Source organism: Phocoena sinus, chromosome 2 (assembly GCF_008692025.1).
Source record: "Phocoena sinus isolate mPhoSin1 chromosome 2, mPhoSin1.pri, whole genome shotgun sequence".
NCBI classification, from domain to species: domain Eukaryota; kingdom Metazoa; phylum Chordata; class Mammalia; order Artiodactyla; family Phocoenidae; genus Phocoena; species Phocoena sinus.
In genome coordinates, this window is record NC_045764.1 from 112,997,174 (window position 1) to 113,020,437 (window position 23,264).

Here is a 23,264-nt window from a genome sequence, read left to right on the forward strand (position 1 = left end):
ACAAATACTGAGCCCATGTGCCACAACTACTGAAGCCCGGGTGCCTAGAGCCCGTGCTCCGCAACAAGAGAAGCCACTGCAATGAGAAGCCCTCGCACTGCAACAAAGAGCAGCCCCCGCCTGCCCCCACTAGAGAAAAGCCCGCGCGCAGCAACAGAGACCTAACGCAGCCAAAACAAAATAAATAAAATAAATTAATTAAAAAACAAAAAAATGCTACAGCAGGAGAGTGAGTTTATTCAACAAGTATTTACCGAGCCCTTACTATGTGCCAGGCACTATTTTAGGTGCTGGGAATACATTCCATTGATTAAAAACATACAAAAATCCCTGTCTTCACTGTGCTTACACTCTAGAGGAAGGATACCAGACAATGAACATAATAAATAAGTAAATTACACAGTAAGTTAGGAGGTGATGAAAGTACTACAGAAAAAAAACAGAGCAGTCGTGAGAATGAAGACAAGTCTTATCTGGAAATTTTCCAAACCAGACACACACACACAAAAATATGCTTCTTTCCTGGAAAGTCTATGTATCTGTCAGTGACCAAAGAAAATATTTCTGGCCCCTTAATGTTCATGGGATTTTCAAACAAGAAATTACAGGATTTAAAAAATGGAGTTGAAAACTAAGAAAAGTAACTTGCATAAAACAGGAGCTCAATGGAGAGTTCTTGAGGCAGCGGAATCTGTGCTTACTGTAGGAGCAGAGCTTCCCACAGTTCTAGCAAATTCCATGATTCTGGCCACACTGCCAACCACAGTGGATCTGAAGAGTCAAATCTGTTGAAAAGAGGCTACTAGGGTCAGAAGATGTGGAAGAACTCAAGCAGCTTTTCAGGGTTTTTTGTTTTATTTCCATTTCCTTTTTAAAACACAGTGCCCTAGTTTTTGTGATTTTCTTATTTTGTTAAAGAAGAAGGGTGAGCACATTAGAAAGGAAAACTGAAAAACAGGAATGCCCACATTTCCAACTCCATCTCCAATCTTAAATCATTCAAGATGCACACGTTTATTGTATATCAGTAGACCCAGGTCTTTTGACACCATTATCAGAGGTTGTTGGCTCTAAACTACCAGGAAGATTTTTTCCCCTTTGATTTAAATTCAGATTTCATTTCAACAAAGCAACCAGAACAATGAATGAATTAGGTTCTCTAAGTCAGAAGTGAAAATAGAAAATAAATGGTGTTGTCATCTTTGATCAGAAAGTCATATTTTCAGCAAAATGGGGCAGAGGCAGCAAGTCCAGTTTGCAGGACCAGGAAAAAGGAGTGTCCACCCACAGGATATTTAGAAATTGATGACTGACAGCAGCCCTTTCTAGAGGTAATAACGTCATTAGGTTGTGATAATCCTCCAGAAACCCCAACAGCCCTGGATTAAAAACATCTGGAAATTGTTCAGATGACACAAATTCCTGTTTCCTGCTGTTAAGGCTTCAGTGATGCCTCTCTGTGGCATCTGTCACCGTCTAACTTCTTTGCAAACCTCCTCCTTTCAAATCAGGAGGTGTACATAAAGTGCAAGTAAGATTCAGTCCCTCGCCTGTGCTTCCAGGTTCTTGCTTTGATACCCAGGATTACCAAATCTGAGAATTAAACCGCTGGCCAGCTAGGTCGTCTGCAGGTATTTCTGGAGTTAGCAAATGAGTTCATCTGGCAAAGAGAGTGTCTGAAGGTAGATGGAGTCTTGGCAAGAAAACACAAAGTACCGTATGCAAGACAGGGATGTGAATGATGCAAGCAATAGGGGGGTTCTCATCACCGAGTCACTAAAGAAGTGGCCTTCTTTGGATCTCAACTCTTAAAAGTGAATTCAGGAACTGTTACTAAAATGAATGAGGCCAGCGGATTTCAGATCAGGGTCAGTCCTCAGTGAGGGCAGGTTCAGTTTTCCCTGGGTTGGGAAGAGAAAAGAAAATGAAGAGGGTAAGGAACCAGATCTGATGACTTTCATGTCACAAACGTCACCCCAAAAGCCTCCAGCAAACGCTTCCCATCTTACAGAACAAAGTTGAGCAGCGTGCCTCCTGACAGGGCTTAGCAAAGTGTGTTTTCTTTGGGATTTGCTAGGTAGACAGTCCAAATGGATCATGGGTTAGGCAATGTTACATACATCTTTAAGATTTCTTAGATTAATTTTTCTTGATTAATATGCCCATAAGCACTGTGACTCTTCAAGAAAGAGATACAGTATGTAACATTTCCCACATTTGGGGACCAGGAATTTTACCTTCCCGCAAACTAACTTGGCTTTCAATATAATGTATTTTCGGAAACGCTGCCTTACAATACTGGTTGGAGGGGACAGGAATGACCTTAACATCATATTCAGTTTATATTACATGAGCCCAGTTTTTTTAATGAGAGTCACAGTCCCGTACCAATATAAGAAATTAACCATCGTTGTTGGGATCCACTGTATTTCCTCTGCAACGTGCCAAAATCATGGGCAAAATTTAACGTTATGTTTGACGGACAAACATTAATGTTCAAAAGTTAACTATTTCCCATCTATTATAAACTGTCACACAATCAGTGGACAGTCACAGGGGATGTCCTTTGCATTTTTTCTGATTTTTCCAGAAGAGCTAAGGCCAGGGTTTCAGAATTAAGTCCACCAGGCTCTCATCATATATATATATATATATGCAGTCCTGCATATACATACGGCTGAGACTGAACAGAGTATATTAGAATATACATAAAAATCTCGAATAAAAGTCAAGGATTGACTTGGTCAAAAGTCACAGAAAATTATCAAACACATACTAGTTAAATTCCTGAATTTCTTTTTGGCTTCTGCCCTTTCTTCGGCATCAAAGTACCAAACAGTCATGGCATATCTGTGAAAGATAAGTAGATATTAGAAAAGAGGTTTAAAAATACTACCAAAAATAAATACTATAAATTTCACATAACAGTCATTTGTAAAGCCAACATTTAAAATTTTTCCTATTATCAGAGGTCCATCCCAAGTTTAATTTAAAATAAACTTCTCTGGTTTCAAGTCTATTTAAATATAATAAAACATTTAAGGAATTCCATGTATGCTCCAGGCATTATCCTGGGCGATGGGAATTCAAATGGTCATGTGAATACATCAGCCTCTTTCTCAAGGAGCTCAGGCTCTAGCAGGCAGGAAAGGCAATTTGACAAATAATGTAACAGGTTAAGATGATCTACACAGAAAGGGCTAGAAGGGAGTCATTCTGCTAAAGACTGAGAGACCTAAGTTGATGGGGAGAGCACAAAGGAGTGAAGCTTTGAAGAATAACTTATCAAATGACAGGACACTTAAAACTCCTGGCTTTTTTCTTTAGTTTTGGACATTGAGGCAAAGATGCAATACTAATGGCCTCAAGCTTTCTACTGCGTCCCATCTATGGGACAGACTATAATAGGAGTAATTTCATGCATGAGTTTTCAAAAAGTTTCATTTTATTATTATTATTAGTTAATGGAATTTCTATAGCACTTGACTTTTTCCAAAGGCTTCCCATCAACATGTGCTAATGTTTCCCCTGTGACCCTGGTCATAAAGGAACTTGGGAAGAATGAGGGAATTCTGTACAAATGACAGGGTCCAATTATTGTACAACATTAAACAAGCCACAAGCAGGCTTTGCTGGTAGAATCAGTTACCTGCTCACTCAGGGCCCATCCCAATTTGATATTTCATACGCAACTCTATGTGGGGCTCAGATCTGTGATTTCTGGAAGGGGACACATAAACCTTAAGCTCTTAACACCTGTGATTTTGATGTAATCAGTCTTGTTAAGGTTTAGTCATTATCTTTCTACCCAACCTCTCTCCTCCCTGCGCCCAACTGCTATTCTCAATTCAGGCTGCACCCCACAGAGCTCCAATACCACCTGGTTTACAGCTTTGGCCATAAAACAAAGGCAAATGAGAGGCAGAATCTGAAATTAAGATTATATCAAGGGTTTTCAGATGAATATTAAACAATACTAAATTGTTCAGTTACTCTGAAAATCTCCCCATGCACGATCGAAAGAAAGAAGTCTGAAAAATCCAATTGTTGGGACATGATGGGTACAGTAAGCCCAATCTAATTTTAAGCTCAGGGAAGGGTAAAAAGGAAAAGAAATCAGAACAAATTCCTCTTTCTTTTCTTTTTTTTCTTTTAAATTTGTATTGGAGTAGAGTTGATTTACAATGTTGTGTTACAAATTCCTCTTTCTCTTCTCGAGGTTCTTTCTCTGCTTGCAACTGGCAACTTGCAAACTCATCCAGAGCTAACCAGACAGAATTCCTGTTATGTGGCAGCCAACATTCGCTAGGGGTGGTTCAACATTAGGTTTTTTTTTAAAGGGGGGTAGGGGGAAGAAAGGAGAGAAGAGAAAAATGCTCTGGGAAATTTGGAATCCAAGATGCTCACCTAATGGAAAACAATTTGTTAATAGTTCAAACTGATGTTAGGTTTGTGTACTAAAGAATCCCAAATTTCTCCTTTAATTTTTATTGACTTCAAACAGGTTTGCTATCAGCTTTGCGGGGTGGTTGGTCCCTCATCTGCATAGAACACAAGTTTAGAGAATTCTCTGGGCGTTTGTACACGAAGCTTCTCAAGAGGAATCGTGGCCCTGGCTGTTACCTGGTTGCATAGGAAGGCTGGACTTCATGTGGGTTCCTGCGGTCTGACCAGAAGAACAAGAGTCTGTCAAAAATGGGCTCCACATCCGCTATGAACGATTTCCCTTCTGGAAATATCCGCAGGACCCCACCATGTAGCTGAGGTTCACAAAGAAGGGAGATTATTTCCTCACACATAGTTCATTATCAATGATATTTCAGCCTCATCTAGAAACAAAGCCATCTTCCAACCACCACTCCAAGCGTACGTTACTCCCAAATTTTTACTTCAGCCTCATCCTTTGTATTAAATGTTATTTCAGATTTGGCTAGACATATCTCCTTATTCACTTCCCACCAAATGAAGCCTTCCCACCCTCATAATCACGGAGTCCATGGATACAACATGGAGTACTACGAGGTCAAATCATACAGAATTGCCAATATTCGACTGTTTCTGACCTATAACCCCCTCCCGCCCCTCCCCCCAGCAATTTCATATAGTTCAGTCTAATATTAACAGCTCCCTAGGATAGGGACCACACAATAACCTCCCCTTCAATTAGAATTTACAGCTTTCTTTTGAGCTCCCCTATCTCCTATCCGATTTCATCAGTTGAAAGTTACATGCTCTTTTTTCTGAACTCTCAGACGACCTTATCTTTCATGACATATATCACTCTCTTCCTTGAATTACCTTTTTTTACATGTACACCCAAGCTGTCCTACTAGAATAACCATGTCAAGGTAGAATTCAGACCTCACAGGTCGACGTTTCCTCACAGCATAATGCCCGGCACTAGCAGGCACTCAACTATCTTTTGAATGATTTCATACTTTGTGATTTATCATCACTGATCTGACAACTTTACCCTCTTGCCTATAACACTACCTTTCAAGATTTTAAAGGACAACTAAGGGATATATTTCAGTCACGTTACCAATAGGGAGCTGACACAAACCTTGTCACTAATTCACTGGTTTCCCAGGTTTAGTTTTTCTGACCCCAGATAAAATATCCTTGCTTTATGACAGCAAGTATCTGGCCTAATGAATAGCGAAAGGAGATGCAGAAGGTTCAAAAGCCAAATAAGCCTGAAAAGTTCTCCAGCTTCTCACACTCCTAAATCATCCCTAGCTTTCAGAAAGCATACATATTCCAGACAAATGTTTGTCAGTGTGGAACCAGACTTCATATCTCTATCTATATATATGTTCAAAAATATAAAAATAAGCCGTAAAACCTTTGGCATTCACAAACCATAGTAAACCATGGCAAGAGGCCACCAGGGAGACATTTTACTCCAAGAGGGAGGACTGTGTGGGAAACCTCACTTGGGGATAGTTTAATATCCTACAGTTCTATTTTTGTGAAATTCTCTCAGTGTTGCTCCTGGCAGGGAAAAGTATGTATCTTATTCTACATTGAGAATCAAGAATCCTATCAGCTCTGGATTAGACTAAAGAAATTGATCCCCATTCCTAAAATTATAAATTATTTTCTCTTCATCAACCATCAAATTATAACCTATAACCTAATAATGGCCCTACCCACCCACTCCCATCAAATTAACTTCTTATCTATTATTTTCATCTCATCCGCTTTGGTACTAACACCGTAAGAGGAAAAAAGAAAAAATAGGAAATAGAAAGGATTCATCAGTGGGGATTATGAACTGCAAACTTTCCTCTAAGTCATCTGAATTCTTTTCCTGTAGTTCCTAACCCCTCGCTCTACTCCCATTACCCAAGTACCTTGGCATCCCAGTTCTTGTTCAGATAGTAGATGCAGGTGATGCAGCGGCCGTCACCGCTGGGGTTGTCCACATGTCGAACATAACCTGTTCCATTTCCTGGGTAGCAAGCCACCATCGCCTATGGAGAAATCCCAGGGAAGCTGGTTAACAAAGCTGAACCAATCTTCTCCCACCAGTGAACAGCTGAGTAACACAGTCTCCTTGGGTGCCACATGACTTAGGTGACTGTTGGCTTCTTAACTTCACGTACAGTACATGAATTTGGACTCTTCAGCGTATATGATTAACGGCCAAGTTATACCTTATGGCTCAGCCCAGTGGAAAGTAGTTCAACAATATTCCCACAATTCTAGAGCATTTTGGACAGTATCTATGGTTGTCATTAGGATGCCCCGCTTTTCTTCAATCTTTCTTTTTGAAAAAGCAGGTTCTGGGTTCCCACCCTAGAGCCACAAAATCATAATCACTAGGTTTGGAGTTTAGGGATTATGCATTATTGACAAGTGCCCCTGAATCACTGAATCAATGGCTAAAGATACTTGCATTTACAAGGAGACAGGAACCAATGACGAAGGAGAAAAAGGTTAGGCTTGTTCAATAAAATGCTTAGGATAGAAAGAAGAGGGGAGGGTCAATGGAAGCTGTGCCCCGACTTGTCAGCATAGATGACAGTCAGATCCAGTTCATAGAAAAAGCCACAGACACATCTTAATGCATTTTTCAATGCTTGTCTTCTTCCTCCTGACAATTATCAAATTAAATGATAACCTGAAATTCTCTTCCTTTTGCCCAAGTGCTACCTGTATCAGTCAGGTGGAGAAATAAAGCAGGAAGCCAAACTAAAAATCCTACTAACAATTACTATTAGGGAATTACTACGAAGAGGTTAACAAATCTCTAATTGTTCCCTGGAAAATTTATAGCAAAGAGTAGAAAAAATTAGACAAAGTGTAAAAAGCCAGTTCTTTTCACAGGACACTGCCTTATTTCTAAAATATCTTTGTAGGGGGCTTCCCTGGTGGCGCAGTGGTTGAGAGTCCGCCTGCCGATGCAGGGGACACGGGTTCGTGCCCCGGTCCGGGAAGATCCCACATGCCGCGGAGGGGCTGGGCCCGTGAGCCATGGCCGCTGAGCCTGCGCGTCCGGAGCCTGTGCTCCGCAACGGGAGAGGCCACAACAGTGAGAGGCCCGTGTACGGCAAAAAAAAAAAAAAAAAAAAAAGCTCAAAATATCTTTGTAGGGATGAGATACATGCAGGGAAGATACTGTCAACACAAGATGAGAAAAAGGATATTTTTTCTGTTTTGTTTGCTGATGTATTCTTAGTGTCTAGAACAGTTCCTGACGCACAGAAGGTATCTGATTAAATTTGATTTTTTTCTTGGAGGGGAGGGGAGTACCGTGGGGCTTGTGAGATCTTAATTCCCCAACCAGGGATTGAACCCAGGTCCTCAGCAGCGACAGTGCAGAGTCCTAACCACTGGACCGCCAGGGAATTCCCTTTTTGTGTTTTGTTTTAAAATTTGATAAATGAATGAATAGCAAACAGCTCTTTCCTCTAAACAGTAAGTTTACTTTCTGACTAGATCAATAGAGATTTTTGTCATCTTAAAGCATATCTTCAAACATACATGTAGCGATCCAGTTCACATTTTCCTTCATAAATGGCAAGACTGTTTCACTGGTAAAATAACCAGTCAGGTAGAGCCCAAACTAATAACACTAGTGGCTCAATGAACCAGCTTCAAAACCATGGGTGCCAAGTCACTCCCAGTGGTAACACGAAGACATGAGCTAGGCATGTACTTGAAAGGCTTCTTGCATACTAGAACAAAAACAAGGCTGAATAGTAACTTGGCTTTACACAGATCTTAAGGCTTAAATCACCATATCTCTCAAGCGTTATATCCCTATGCGGCTAGCAATCCCCACATCCTGTCTTTGAATGTCTAAAATGTCAATGCAATGTCATCTTAGAGCTGAAGTTAGGCTGTGAGCTTGAACATCTTTCAGAGGTGGAATTCTGAGGCTACTCCAATCGAGATTTAACAGATGTTGGTACCACCAAGCAAAGAGGATGGCTTGGGGAAAGGTGATTGGTAGCAGACAGAAATGATGAGTCTAGCTGGGGAAGAAGAGATAAATGAAGTCGCCTGTAATGACTGGGGAATTACCCATCCCTGGAAGCAGCTATTAGGATTATAAGAGCCACCACTGAGCCAATAATGAAAGTCACTTAAGCCACAAACAATTATAGGCTGAATTCCCTACCAACTCAGCCTCTCCCCACTGTGAAGCTCTGAAAAGAAGAAAAAGTACTCCATCAATGCTACATAATCGGGCAGAAACAGAGACACAGATGTAGAGAACAAACGTATGGGCACCAAGGGGGGAAAGTGGCGGGGGGAGGTGGTGGTGGTGGGATGAATTGGGAGACTGGGATTGACATGTATACACTAAAATGCATAAAATAGATAACTAATAAGAACCTGCTGTATAAAAAATAAATAAAATACAATTCAAACAAAATGCTACATAATCTTATATTCTTAAACAGCTTTACTCTAAGGAAAAGGTCAGTGGTCTGGATGTCTGCCATCTAATTTACTCTGCAACTAATCACATGATCCCAGCCTTGGTTTCTTTCCTGTAAAAAATGGCTTGGGTTACCCAGCCTCTGATGGTCCAAGAAGATCTCAGACTCTATCTAAGCATCAACCCCAGAAGCAGCAACAGAGTTCTTCAGGGCATTAGGAAGTGCTTAACTGCCTCAGGACTCAACTTAGATTAAATACTGATAAAAAGAGATACAAACTCAAAAACGTACATCCTTTTGTATGTACTGCTGCATCTATAAAACCCACCCGTAGAGAAGGAGCTAGCACATTCCAAGGGACTTATCATTAGGACAAAACTCCTAAGTGTCAGCAAAGTATCAGATTGCTTAAGGGAGAGAAATATAGAGAATTTTTCTGGCCAGAGTGAATCTTCACCTTCTCTCCTGGTTCCTGAAACCATAGCATCAAGTTCAAAACAATGCAAGCAAATCATTGTGAGCCTCAGTGGGCCTGTTGAAACTACACAGGCCAATTTTATCAGTGTTTTCTGGACAAGCGCCACAGGAGATGGGTCTTGGCTTGGGCACATTCCCAGTATCTGTTAGGTTTTGACACAGTCTAAAACCAGGAGGCCGAGGATGCGCTGAGAAGCAAGGCTCACTTCAATAACATCATGCGTTTCTATGCCAAATCATGCACGGGGCAGAAACAAACCCCGGAAACTGATCAGTTAGTTCTACAGAGCTGCTATCCAAACCTCATCAAGCCAGGAAGGGATTTAGAGTGTACAGAGGAGAAGAACGCTCCAGGACAATAAGAACATCACCAGCGTACTTCAATGATAACGTAACAAACACGCTGTGCAGTAACACCGACACCCAGCAGGAGGAAGTCTCACTTATCGCCGACTTTTTATTTGCCAGACCTCGCGGACTAGATTAATATTTGAAATTTATACAAGTTTAATAACATGTTAGTGTGACCTGCAATAGCACATACAATTTAGTGCTATACTTCTATTCTTGGATGGGCAGATAAATCCACATGTCCCCTTATGTATTCACCATCGCTTCCTATGGCCCCATTGTGGACACCCCCCACCCCCTGCACCATGCCCAGAGGCTTCTCCATAGCTGTGTAGCAAAAGGAAATGAGTGGAGAGGGGTGAACCCCTCCCAGGCTCCCAAACTGGCTCTAGACCAGAGATACGTGCTCTGGATACCTAGGCGGCCACGTTCAGGCAGTAAAATGTGTACGGATTCTTTGAAAATGTACACAGACCTATAGAACTTTTTTTTTTTTTTTTTTGCAGTACGCGGGCCTCTCACTGTTGTGGCCTCTCCCGTTGCGGAGCACAGGCTCCGGACGCGCAAGCTCAGTGGCCATGGCTCACGGGCCCAGCTGCTCCGTGGCCTGTGGGATCTTCCCGGACCGGGGCACGAACCCGTGTCCCCTGCATCGGCAGGTGGACTCTCAACCACTGCGCCACCAAGGAAGCCCCAGACATATAGAACTTTGACAGCCAAACCCAAGTAACAAAATCTGCACCCCAAATGCCACAGGTGGAAAAGAAAACAGTTTCTGTTAAGGGGTATTACTGAGTTGGCTTCATAAAAAGCCATATCTCATCAATCCCAAAGGTAAGGTTGAAAAAGGAAAGTCCAGGATTTCCATCCCAGTGCCTAAACAGAATGTTCTTTTTTTTAGAATGTTCTTAATTGAAACCAGTTTGATCGCATATATACACCATTTCAAAAAACTGGCATCATTGACCTCCACTGTCCATTCATGGGTGGGAAGGGGACACATCTGTCCCATCCCAGCCTCCACTCAGATTCACCACTTCTCTAAAAACAATCAACAACATAGATGTTTCATAGAAACGTATTTTACATCACTCATGACTTCAGCATCAGTCACTAGTATGACTTGATCTTAAAAAAGAGAGTGACGTTTTACATAAAGTTTAACTCAGCAAATTAAAATAGTAATCAAGCCTTATTTTACTTACCAAATTTGCAATAAATATGAACCCATTTTTAAAAATTTGTCAAGAATAGCATAACTTCAAAGCTGCCAGGTTGAGTGACCTTTAAACTGGTATTTTGGTCCACGGCCAAATGCTAGGCCCCTCTAACTGTGAAGCAGAAATACCAGCCAATCTTGGTAAGGATTTGTTTTGAATTACGAACTGTCCCTAGCAAAGCATATTTTAATAAAATGTAACCTAAACACAGAATAACCTGTACTTAACCTCTTCACACCTCAGTTTTCTCATCTGAAAAATGGGTTTATGAGGATTGACGGTGATAATCCATGTAAAACAGTGCAAGGCCTGGCACACACTAAATGCTGCTTAATGTCAGCTATTTTTAAAACTGATGATGTGCATGTTTTTGTCTTCCCCTCCACTGGGGCTTCAGAATGTCTCCCCTTCAGGGATCCGATCCTACCTAAGTGCTTTGTAGCTTCGAACCCAGGGCTGGCAAACTCATATAGCCTGTGGCACTTGCAAGTAACATAAAAAATTGAAGCCAACCAGGTATATATGTGTCAAAACTCTAGAGTGTGTACTATGCTAACTACAACTAGGGAATTTTCTAACCTTGGCAATGAGGGGCCGGTGTTACAAAATCTTCAGATTTTAGGACAGTAGCAGGGAACTGAACCGGATTTGTATGTAAACTCTCCTGTATATTTTTTATCCCGATTGTTAAATCAGGGCCACAAAAAAACATATCAGGCTGGATTTTGAGATCAATGTCTGAGGCTCTCCTAAGAGATCAAGCTACTCTGTGTTACTTCCTGAGCTACAAGGAGGCACCTTCCCCATTTCTCTTTACCAGGCTCAGATGTATCCTTCATCCTTCAGTGCCATCCACATTGCACAGGCCTCTGCCAAACCTCTCTCCCCTCAAGTCCTTCCCCCATGTCCACTCTGGATATGGCAATGGGGGCCCAGGATCCCTCCTCTCTTTACCATAAGACACTAACCACATAGAGTATTAGATGTGTAAAGACTTGAGAAGAAATACACAAGGCCATGCACTTTGTTTAGCTTGGAAAAACAGCTAAGCAAATGTAAAAGCTGAAGTTTTCTGGTCAGAAATGGGTCCAGTTTATATTACCTAAATCGGACAAAAATCATATGATATCACTTACATGTGGAATCTTAAAAAATGATACAAATGAACTTATTTACCAAACAGAGATAGACTCATAGACATAGAAAACAAACTTATGGTTACCAAAGGGGAAGGGGTGTGGGATAAATTAGGAGTTTAGGATTAAAATATACACACGACTATATATAAAATAGATAACCAACAAGCACGCACTGCATAGCACAGGGAACTCTACTCAATATCTTGTAAGAACCTATAATGGAAAAGAATCTAAAAAAGAATGTGTGTGTGTGTGTGTGTGTGTGTGTGTGTGTGTGTAAGGGAATCACTTTGCTGTACACCTGAAACTAACATAATATTGTAAATCAACTATATTTCAATAAAAATTAAAATATATATATATATATTACCTAAATCACTTAAATTCCTACAATATTTACAACGCATCTTTACAACATAGTTGCAACTATGCAAAGCTTTCTTCAACAGTTTCAAGAAAATGTCACTAAACAAGAGTTCACCTTGCGGCCAGCCTCTTAGAAAAAAGCAAGCTCTCAGTGTGATGAGAGCTTGTCATAAGCAAGCTCTCTGCTTATGACAGCTCATAAGCAGAAAAAGTGCTTTACAGTCTTTATATTCATTCTCACGTCATCTAGATTGGCAAAAAGAAATTAGCTGGAGATAATGTAGGCACTTTAAGGAAACAAGTGTGCAAACTGTCACTAGTTATCTTGGCATCTTGCTTGTTATCTGTCTTGTTAGTTAAGAGCAAGCCTAGCTAGTTCCTTCCTCCTAGTGCCCTAGTTAAAGACTGATGTAACAAAATGAGGGAGAAATGGGAAATATGCTTTTGGTGGGCAATAGCAAGAGCTGTGTCCAGCTACCGTGTTCCCCTTCCCAAAGTTTCAGCAACTGACCACACAATTCAGAAGATTCAGAACATCAGACAGTTAATATCCATCAGGTAAGTAATCTTGAAAACGAACCCCAAGTTTTTCACTAAAATGTCTTCTACTATTCTGTTTCTATCCTGGGAACTTCTGCCTTCCTCGTGTGCCCTAAATCCACACTAAAAATTCCTCTCCCTGAACCCACGTACCCAGAACTCTGCTACATATAACCTCACCTCCAATTTAGAGCAATAAACATTATGCCCCCATACCTGAACTTTGCTGAAATGCAGGAGCTTCAGTAATTCTGAAAATGAAAAATCAGAAGTTATTGATATAAGCCACTCTCAGTTGCTCTGGTGAAGTAGGCCTGCTGTTCCTCCTGACCAGGCAAGAGCATCCTGCCTAGAAGGGATTCAGGTGAATTTACCATATTCACCTGAAAACCTGTCCTCGGGGAGACCTTTTTTATCAATGCCCCTCTTTACTATGAACTTGATCCTAACTTTGGGATCATTCAACCAACTATCAACAACTATCAAGACTCTGAAACCTTCTACTCAGTTCTCTTAGCTCCTTGAGATTCTTACATTAAAGAGCTGGGCTCCCACACCCACTCTCAGAAATATGCATAGATGCGCACACACACACACACACACACACACACACACACACACACACACACGCATAAGGTCACAAAGGATTCACGGGCTTGTAAGGTCTAACTGAACGAGATCAAGATTCTATTTCAGGAGATCCTGTACTTCGTGCATGAGCCTGAGTAAATCACCCCGAACTTGAATGAATCACCCTTCCCCAGAAGCCACTGAAACTCTCAGAGGCCAGGAATTTAAGAGACTATTGTCACTCCTGTTCGAATTCTGCTTAATTCCTCTCCTTGGAGGGGATTCAAGCAGCGTCCTGCAATTAAGCACAGTAAACAGGCCCCGGAACATCGACACAGCAATACAGGCTGTTTGGGTTTGGGAAGGCGGCCCTTCCCGCAGAGGCCTGGCTCCCGGCCAGCGGGGTGACGGCTGAGTGACAGGGCTACGTGCGCTGCGTGAGGGTGGCAGCCAGCCCACACCCGAGCACACAGCCCGGCAGCCTGCGGAGGGAACCGACACGGGAAAGCCCTCCCCCATCACTACCCCAGTCACCAGAGAAATGTACTCAGTAAGGGCTTCCTTGCAATTATGAAATCCGCAAAAGTCAGCCAGGCCCTGGGTTGAGGACATTAACACAGGCATTTAACCGTATCCATTCCGGCTGCCTTTCCCCAAATCGTTAACAACTGCCATTTCCGGAAGACCCATGAAGCCAGGGAGCATTTCAGGGTGGCAATTTACACATATTCTCTCATTTAATTTCCGGGTTAAGGGGAAGGTGAGCAGCGGTCACCTGCCCTGAGTCACCCTGCTCACAAGTCTTCGGTAGAAGACATTAACCTGGAAGTTATCATATTGACCTAGAAGTTACCTTATTCCTATAGAAAAACAAATTCAAGAGTAATCCTTAAGGCAATATGGGGGTAGGGACGTTTAACTTCCTTTGATGTGAGAAACAGACTTATCAGTAAATAAAACTTTACATGTAGCTCTCTAAAGGCTTGAGCCGAATAGAAAAAAAGAATGTCTGTGACCACAGGATTGTCAGAGAATTAAATATGGTCGGCTTTAAATTCTCATCTGGAATGAATCCTAAAATACTTGAGGGAAGCCATGATAACTTAAATACAGTTGGTAAGACAAGATTTTATTGAGTAATATACAAAAATATATAGTTACCAATCAAAACATGTCAAGAAAAATGCCTTGAAGCAACGTTCTTAAGAGAAACCAGGAAACACTTTACTTGCAATTCCCAGTGGCTCTGAGGAGTCTTAACGTGGGACAAGGTAACTATGTTGGAAAAAGAAAAAGTTAAAGAACTTTCTAGGAAACCAGATCTTATGTTCACATTTGGATTTCAGAACTTAGAAAAATATATCTGCTGAATGAAAGGAATGACACACAGCAAGTCAGAACTAGAACTCATGAAACTCGGGAGGCACATTTATTTACTGAACAAACATGTGTACATGCCTGACACTGTTCTACGTGCCTCCCAAATATTACCTCATTCAATATTCATAACAGCTCCATGAGGCAGGAACCATTATTATCTCCATTTTACAAATGAGGAAACCGAGGCACGAGGAGTTTAGGTAACCGGGCTTTTCAAAGCCAGTTAGTCTTGCTGCAGACAGTGAGCTCACGCTTTACCGGTGCAGCTTATCCTTTGTCTAACATTAACCGGTTCACCTCTTTTTTGAGAGAACTAAGATCTTCGGTTCTTCTTGAAGTATTTGACTTCTTCTCACCCTCACCTATCACCCTTGCCATAATGATAGAAAATCACAAAGTGCAAAAAGAAAGAAAGAAAAATAGAGTGTCCTTGGTGTTGAGTCTGTGAACTAAAAGCTCCAGGGCAGTCAAGGGGCTAGGGGGTAGGGTGCAGGTGGGGTTGTATTTCAACAAAAGACGAGAGCAAAGGAAACTGACTCAGTCCTGCAGTGAAACACAAGTTGTCCAAGTTGCCTTGGATTGGTTATTCCCACTGCAGGACAAACTCAAGCCAACTCTAAGCTCTGTAGCCCCATATCTGACTGGGATGCAGTTGGTCAGCGATCAGTCTTCTCCCCAGGCTGCTCTTCCCCTTACCTCGGGGTCTGTGGAAGGAAGTCAGCCTCTCCAGGACCTTTCCTTTTAGCTCAGGTGAACACCAGCCAAGGTTTTCAGACTTTTTCAAAGTCAGAAAGCACATGACCAATTAAGAAAAAACTTTAAAGGAAATACAAAAGTGTATTTCCCTTGGGAAGGCACCTGGTAAACTCCAAGGAATCCCAGGGATGAGACAAATTTTCCTTACTCAGGTGCAAAGCTTATACAGGAGACTCTTAACTCCACTACTACCACATTAATTAGAATTCACTGAGTACAGAACTTTCTAATATCAAGTGAATTAGAATACGTTGGATACAGACCCACTATGGCTTACAGGAGGGATGATATCTAGAGGACCACTCAGACACATGAAAAGTAAAAGGCTCTTCTGAGAGAAATGTATAAAATACTTTGGGGAGCAGCAAGCGGGCTAGAAATAAAGGAGTTGCCTGGCTCTGAGTCTAGCGGGCAGCGATGGTGAATATAATTGTACCTATGTCCCTTCAAGATGGGGCTCGAAGAGAAGCCCCATTTTACAAACGTGGAAACTGGGAGAGACAAAAAGTGACTTAACGGGACGTTATAGAACTAAGCATGGTCTTCCCACTGCTAAACACTGCTTCTAAAATATCAGGAAAAAGTTGTTCACTGAAAACAGGTGCAATTATTTCCAGAGTGACCACGAATGAAATTGTCTTCCTTCAAGATAACACAACAAAGGATTCTCAGATGATTATCATGGCTTATCAAATAGAGGCTCAAACGATATTAACTGGGCAATCAAAGCCCTCCATGCAGAAGTAGGAAAAGGCAAGTGCCAGCTACTCTCCAATCTCTACCTAGTAAAACCTTTGATTACAGTCAAGCTGGATTTGTTTTTCAGCTTTCCTTCCCCAAAGAGTCCCACACCTCAGCCATCTTACCCTAGAGGGTCAGAAACAACCCTAGGCCTCTGTGTGGTGTTCAGTGAGCGCATAATAGATACTCAATACTGACAGAAGCATCTGCTCTTTTCCAGTTTGTTCTCACCCCAAATCACCGCGATGATTTCTTGTTCTCCCTGGTGCCTTGAGCTTGCACTCCTTGCCAGGCTGTAGGATACAGGGGAGCAATACTGCACAGATATTAACAAAGATTGTTCCCCTCCATTCAACGCAACCGGAGAGAATCAGTTCCAAATTATACTCCAATTCTGGTTCTGGAAAATTAACTTTTTTTTTTGCAGTACGCGGGCCTCTCACTGTTGTGGCCTCTCCCGTTGCGGAGCACAGGCTCCGGACGCGCAGGCTCAGCGGCCATGGCTCACAGGCCCAGCCGCTCCGCGGCATGTGGGATCTTCCTAGACCGGGGCGCAAACCCGTGTCCCCTGCATTGGCAGGCGGACTCTCAACCACTGCGCCAGCAGGGAAGCCCCTGGAAAATTAACTTTTATTGGAAAAAATAATAGAAAAATTGTGTGTGTACTTAACACGTTAATGTGTTTTTCTCAAAAATTTCCCACATGAAACAAAAACACTTGCATGTTTTAGTTTTAGCGATCAATAAGCTCAGATCTGATCAACTGATCGAACGCCGATTTTCTCACTGATAGAGAAACTCTAGGAAGATAGAGCACCATCCCCATTTAGCCTCCTCATATTCATTTTATTCTGTGGTTCTCAAACTTCAGCCTGTATGAGAATTGCCTGGAGTACTTGTGAGCTTCTGATTCACTAGGTTTGGGGAGAAGCTCAAGAACACGCCTTTACAGCATGTTCCCAGATGCTGCTGGTGCTGCTGTGGCAAAGCAAGAGTCTTTGTGCAAAGCCTCACCCTAAACAATAAAAGGTCAAGGGGAATTAGAATCAGTCACCTGCACTAGTTAACTTGGAGAACAGGCGGTGGTGGGTAGAGCAGGAAGCGAGAGGAATTCCTATAGGGCAGTTTCTGGCACAGCCTCTGCATCGTGATTCCTGAAACTGGCAGGAAACATTCCAAGTGCAACTCTGTAGCATGGTTGAGGATTACTGTCCTGTCAGCGCTGGGGTGTGTGACTGTGGATGGAGTCAGATCTCTTCTTCAGGAATCCAAGCAGAGGCACTGAAAGCACCTATTTGCCCTCTCCAATAAAATTATAGTCTCAATTTTCATTGAATTCCTTATCATATGGAGGTAGATTTATATTATTGGACCCATGTTATAGATGACAGTGAGGCTCAGAGAACTGACTTGCCAAAGATCACAGTGAGACACAATAAAATGTAAAATGTCCACCCCAGTGCCTAATAAGGTACTGACCAAATTAAGTTCAAATACAGAAATAAAAATCGACCTTGTTCCTAAAGAAGTGGAGATTAAGGTCCTGAGATGCGGCCTGCCAGGGTCTCAGCAAGGACCAGAAGCTAGGGTCCTAGCCTCGTGGTCCCGGGCTTCTCTGAGGCAGACCTCTAAGTATGAGCTACCAGGATCTGATGTGACTTGGTACTTTCTAGGGCCAAGCATAGAGTATCAGAACTAAGAAAAAAAAAAACCTTACAAAGCCAAAGTCCCTCCTTTGAGATGGTCCCTCACAGCCTGTTAATGTAATAAAATAGTTAAACCCTTTAGCATCAAATTAGGGAAGAAGTTGTAAAATCTTTCTCTTTTTTCTTTTTTGGTCTAACAAAATATTTATAGCACGAATGGATAAAGAAGTTGTGGTACATATATACAATGGAATGTGGTACATATATACTCAGCCATAAAAAGGAACGAAATTGAGTCATTTGTTGAGACGTGGATGGATCTAGACACTATCATACAGAGTGAAGTAAGTCAGAAAGAGAAAAACAAATATCGTATATTAACGCATGTATGTGGAACCTAGAAAAATGGTACAGATGAACCGATTTGCAGGGCGGAAGTTGAGACACAGATGTAGAGAACAAATGTATGGACACCAAGCGGGGGAAACCGCGGTGGGGTGGGGATGGTGGTGTGCTGAATTGGGAGACTGGGATTGACATGTGTACACTGATGTGTATGAAATTGATGACTAATAAGAACCTGCAGTATAAAAAACCAACCAAACAAACAAAAAAAACCAACAAATACTAAACTTTCTTTAGGTTATTTGCATGGAAATACATTAATATAAATGTTTCAGACATTACATGAAATTTCTAAAATATATATATATATATTTATAGCTATTTTTTTGACACCCTGACATCCTTAAAATCGAAGTTCCTTTTAAAGATGAAATTAAGTCAACAGTAAAGGACTACTGGAGGCACTAAAAATATATATCAAGCTTAATAGTCTCTGCCTTCAAAGAATTTATAGGTACATGAGGGGCAGGCAGGGTAAGCAGCAAAGAAATAAATCTACTGGGGTGGCCCGGGTTGAGCCACCCACAGAGTTCTAGGAAGCAGAAGGGAACTTCACAGAGAAGGCAGGAGGATGGATTTTTGAGGAGAAGACAATGGGGAAGCTTGGTTTGCCCGGCAAATCCGTTTCTAGCACTTCAGGGATCTGGAGGGAAGGAAGGCTGTCAGTGGGAGATTAAATGTAGAAAGGTCAGATGGGGTCAGACGTGGAGGGTCTTAAATGGCACGCTAAATTCACAGCATATACGGTGGACAATGCGGAGAGAGCACGGTTGGGTGTGTTTTTGTTTTTGTTTTTCTAAGCATGGAGACTGCTTGATTAGCGTTGGGTTTTATACTGCTTAACACCAGCAAAGCTCATTAAAATGGATCACAAGGAGAACAAGATCACCAAGGGCAGGTGATTTCTTTCTTTTATTTTTTTTTTTTTTTGCGGTACGCGGGCGTCTTACTGCTGTGGCCTCTCCCGTTGCGGAGCACGGGCTCCAGACGCGCAGGCTCAGCGGTCATGGCTCTCGGGCCCAGCCGCTCCGCGGCATGTGGGATCTTCCCAGACCGGGGCACGAACCCGTGTCCCCTGCATCGGCAGGCGGACTCTCAACCACTGCGCCACCAGGGAAGCCCAGGGCAGGTGATCTCTGATTAAAGTAGGTATCTTTAAAATACTTCCCTCCTCAAGGATTTCTACTGTGAAAGAGAAACAAAATTTAGTTTTTTAAAAAAAGACAAAACTTGAGGTTCCACAGGGAGCCTAAAAAAAACCCTCAAAAAGCCAAAACAGCACAAAATAGCCAGATTTTGAGCAATAATATTGCACGTTCCTGAATAAACCTTCAACGTTTAAAACGGTTTTGTTTACCTACTCCAAACAATCAAATTAAACTGCAAAACAATATAAATAGGAAAGAAGCCATCCAAAAAAAAAAAAAAAAAAGACTCACTGCCAACTTTGTGTGGGGGTATTGAGATTTCTAAGTAATAGTCCCTCAGGTTTGACTTAGAGAACTGGGAGGGGATGTGGAGGGAGGGGCACAGGCAGGATCTGTGATCTATCTGTCTGGAGAACACAGAGCAAGCTCCCCCCAAATGTTCAGACTGTTTAAAACAGCGTCTCTTTACTTCCAAGCAATGTTCAGAAAGAAGAGTATTATCCTGAATACTTCAAAACAACTTCAAGTTGCCCTAAGAGAACCAAAACTAGATGTCATTGCCACCTGGAATTGTGTTTTTCCATTTGTCTTCTTCCCACTGGCAAATAATCAAGACTACTATCATATTCTTTGAATCTCTGTATTTTGGAATTATTTTTATATGGTGATATTATTTTGGCTTCATTTTGAAACAAAAATAAAAGTTAATATGAGATAGGTACATTTACTCCAGAACTTGAGAAACAGTGATCATTGCATCTCCTAAAGAATGAAAAATTGGTTTGACTAAAAATAGAACTACCATATGACCCAGCAATTCCACTCCTGGGTATATGTCCAAAGAAAATGAAAACACTACTTTGAAAAGATACATGAACCTCAACGTTCATAGCAGCATTCTTTACAACAGCCAATATACGGAAGCAACCCAACTGTCCATCCACAGATGAATGGATAAAGAAGATGTGGTATATATACAACGGAATACTACTCGGCCATAACAATGAACGAAATTTTGCCATTTGCAGTAACATGCATGGACTTGGAGGGCATTATGCTAAGTGAGATAAGTCAGATGGAAAAAGACAAATACCATATGAATCACTTGTATGTGAAATCTAAAAAATACAACAAATGGACAAATATAACAAAACAAAAGCAGACTCACAGATACAGAGAACAAACTAGTGGTCACCAGCGGGGAGGGAGGCAGGGCCAAAATGGGAGTGGGGGAGTAGGAGGTACAAACTACTGGGTGTAAGACAGGTTCAAGGACATATTGTACAACACGGGGAATATAGCCAATATTTCGTAGTAACTGTAAATGGAAGGTAACCTTTAAAAATTGTATAACAATAAAGGGCTCCCCTGGTGGTGCAGTGGTTGAGAGTCCGCCTGCCGATGCAGGGGACACGGGTTCGTGCCCCGGTCCGGGAAGATCCCACATGCCGCGGAGCGGCTGGGCCCGTGAGCCATGGCCGCTGAGCCTGCACGTCCGGAGCCTGTGCTCCCCAACGGGAGAGGCCACAACAGTGAGAGGCCCGCGTACCGCAAAAAAAAAAAAAAAAAATGTATAAAAATAAAATTGGTTTGATTTAAGGAGGTATTAACATTGTACTGAACATGGAGGACACTCAGTAAGTAGGAACCAAATGAAACCAACACAAGATGTGAAAGCCTGTATTACACAGCTGCAAACCCATGGGTCTGGTCTGTAAGGCTGGGACTGGGCAGAGGCAGGGGGTAAAAAATATGACACTCAGTCACTACCAGCTCACCAAAAACAAGAATAGGGACTCACCTATAAATCAATATCAAAAGAAGATACAAAATTAAGGTAAGAGCCATATTGGTTTAAGATTGAAATAATCGAGGGAAACAGGGTACAAATTTCTATGTATAAAGAACCAAGCTAACTAATCTTGCCTGGCAAACAGACACATAGTTCTGAATCTGAGCCAAAGCAACGGCTCCTGGCAATCTGCCAAAGCCAAATTCCTTGGGCTGGCATCATAAAATGATTTGTCTGTCAAATTTACTATTCCAGTGTCTCTGGATTCAGCTACCCACTGGGCACCCCTGGCAGTTGCCCAGCAGAATACATCTGAACTATCATTACTGTCAGAACATGGGCATTTGACTAACACTGGAGAAAAATGACACTCATTTCTTAGAGCAATATTAGTTAACAGCTACAAAGTGCTGCTACAAAGGAATTATCAAGTCTGTAGCTATAATAATTAACGAAGAGTTAATAACCTTCTCCGTAGTGCTAACCTGCAAGCTGCTCCTTGGTGTTCAGTAGACATGGGTCAAACTGTCATTTAATTTACTGGAGGCCACAAAGGTGAGTCAAAATCAGAGGTCTTGCCAAACTGAGCAAACATGGTCCAAAGGCGAGATGCCCTCTGAACTTTATCCTCAAGTGCTAGGATGCTTCTCAGATGCGCCCTGCCTATCATGGGTTAAACTCCACCCCCAGTTTTAAGCTCATCAGAGAAGTCTCCCAGACACGGTGCATTTTCAGTACAGAGTTGTAACATGCAACTCCAAGACTGCTTGTTATTTGTAAAATCTGAAAATTTTCTAGCCAGAGTTGGGAATCAGGGAAGAATTTACAAATTTTGCTTGAGCTGAGTAAGGTCGGAAAGGGAAATAATTCATGATACCCACAAGTCGAATGCACAGATTGGCTACTTAATTCCCACCTAAGGATGGGTGCTAATCAATTTTAAGTCAGAATTATATTTAAAAATTATAAACCACTGGCCATCTGAATTTTAACACCTATTTTCCACATAAATAATTCTGAAAACGGTGAACATATTCTAATTTCTTCAAAAAAAGAGCCAGATGGACAAATGAGATAAGCAACTGTTGTAAGATATTCCTGGTAAATTAAAGACCATGATTGATTTTAAGAAGCTACATACATCCTAGCCCTAGTTTTCTTTAGCTTAAAGTAGTTAATAAAGTAGAGCAACTTTTCTCTTTTCCTTAAAAAAAAAAATTCCCAAATAAGACACTGATGCAGCTGACTTAACCTACCGACTGTGTCTCCCAGTCCACCTGACTTATGAAGCAACCCCAACCAAGGTAGCCCCTTCTCTATTAAAGCACTTTGCTCAAGCCCAAGACCTACTCCAATCTCTCCTCAAGGCCCTATGCAAGACCTCATTTCTCCAAATACAAAAACCACCTGATTGCTGAATGATTGAGGAACTGGACAAATGTAATTTCTGATACCTCCCTAGCTCCCAAAACCTTTATTATTAAAGTCCTAATAGTTTTGGTCACTTATTTTAGTCACTTCATGTTAAGTGAACAGAGAAATTGGACAAAGCCCAAAGAAGAGAAACAAAAATGACTTATCAGTGTAAACCTGGTCTGTTTAACCAGAAAAAGAGAAAACAGAGTTGGTGACAACCATTTCACGCCACCCAACTTTCAGCTTACTTCTTTAGGTGCTTTTATCACCCCTTTCCACCTCCTTTCTCCCATCCATGTACAGATCTACCGCAGTGCAAGGCATTTAATGATTTGTGAATGAACAAATTAAATTGATACCCCCGATTTCCCGCTTCACTGCAAGCAGACAAGGTCGTGGTGGAGTGGCCAGTGGCCCAAAATT

At 41.8% G+C, this 23,264-nt stretch overlaps 1 protein-coding gene across 1 annotated transcript in view; it reads right to left on the reverse strand.

The window, feature by feature from the left end:
- Positions 1 to 834: 834 nt before the first annotated feature.
- EGLN3 (egl-9 family hypoxia inducible factor 3) overlaps positions 835 to 23,264 on the reverse strand; it is a 28,109-nt gene continuing 5,679 nt past the window's right edge. Inside the window, exons 2-5 of the mRNA XM_032624365.1 lie at positions 6,357 to 6,476; positions 4,624 to 4,760; positions 2,777 to 2,850; positions 835 to 1,901 (exon numbers count right to left, since the gene is read on the reverse strand). Coding sequence (XP_032480256.1) covers positions 1,870 to 1,901; positions 2,777 to 2,850; positions 4,624 to 4,760; positions 6,357 to 6,476 — 363 coding nt within the window. The 3' untranslated portion in view covers positions 835 to 1,869. The remainder of the gene's footprint in view (positions 1,902 to 2,776; positions 2,851 to 4,623; positions 4,761 to 6,356; positions 6,477 to 23,264) is intronic.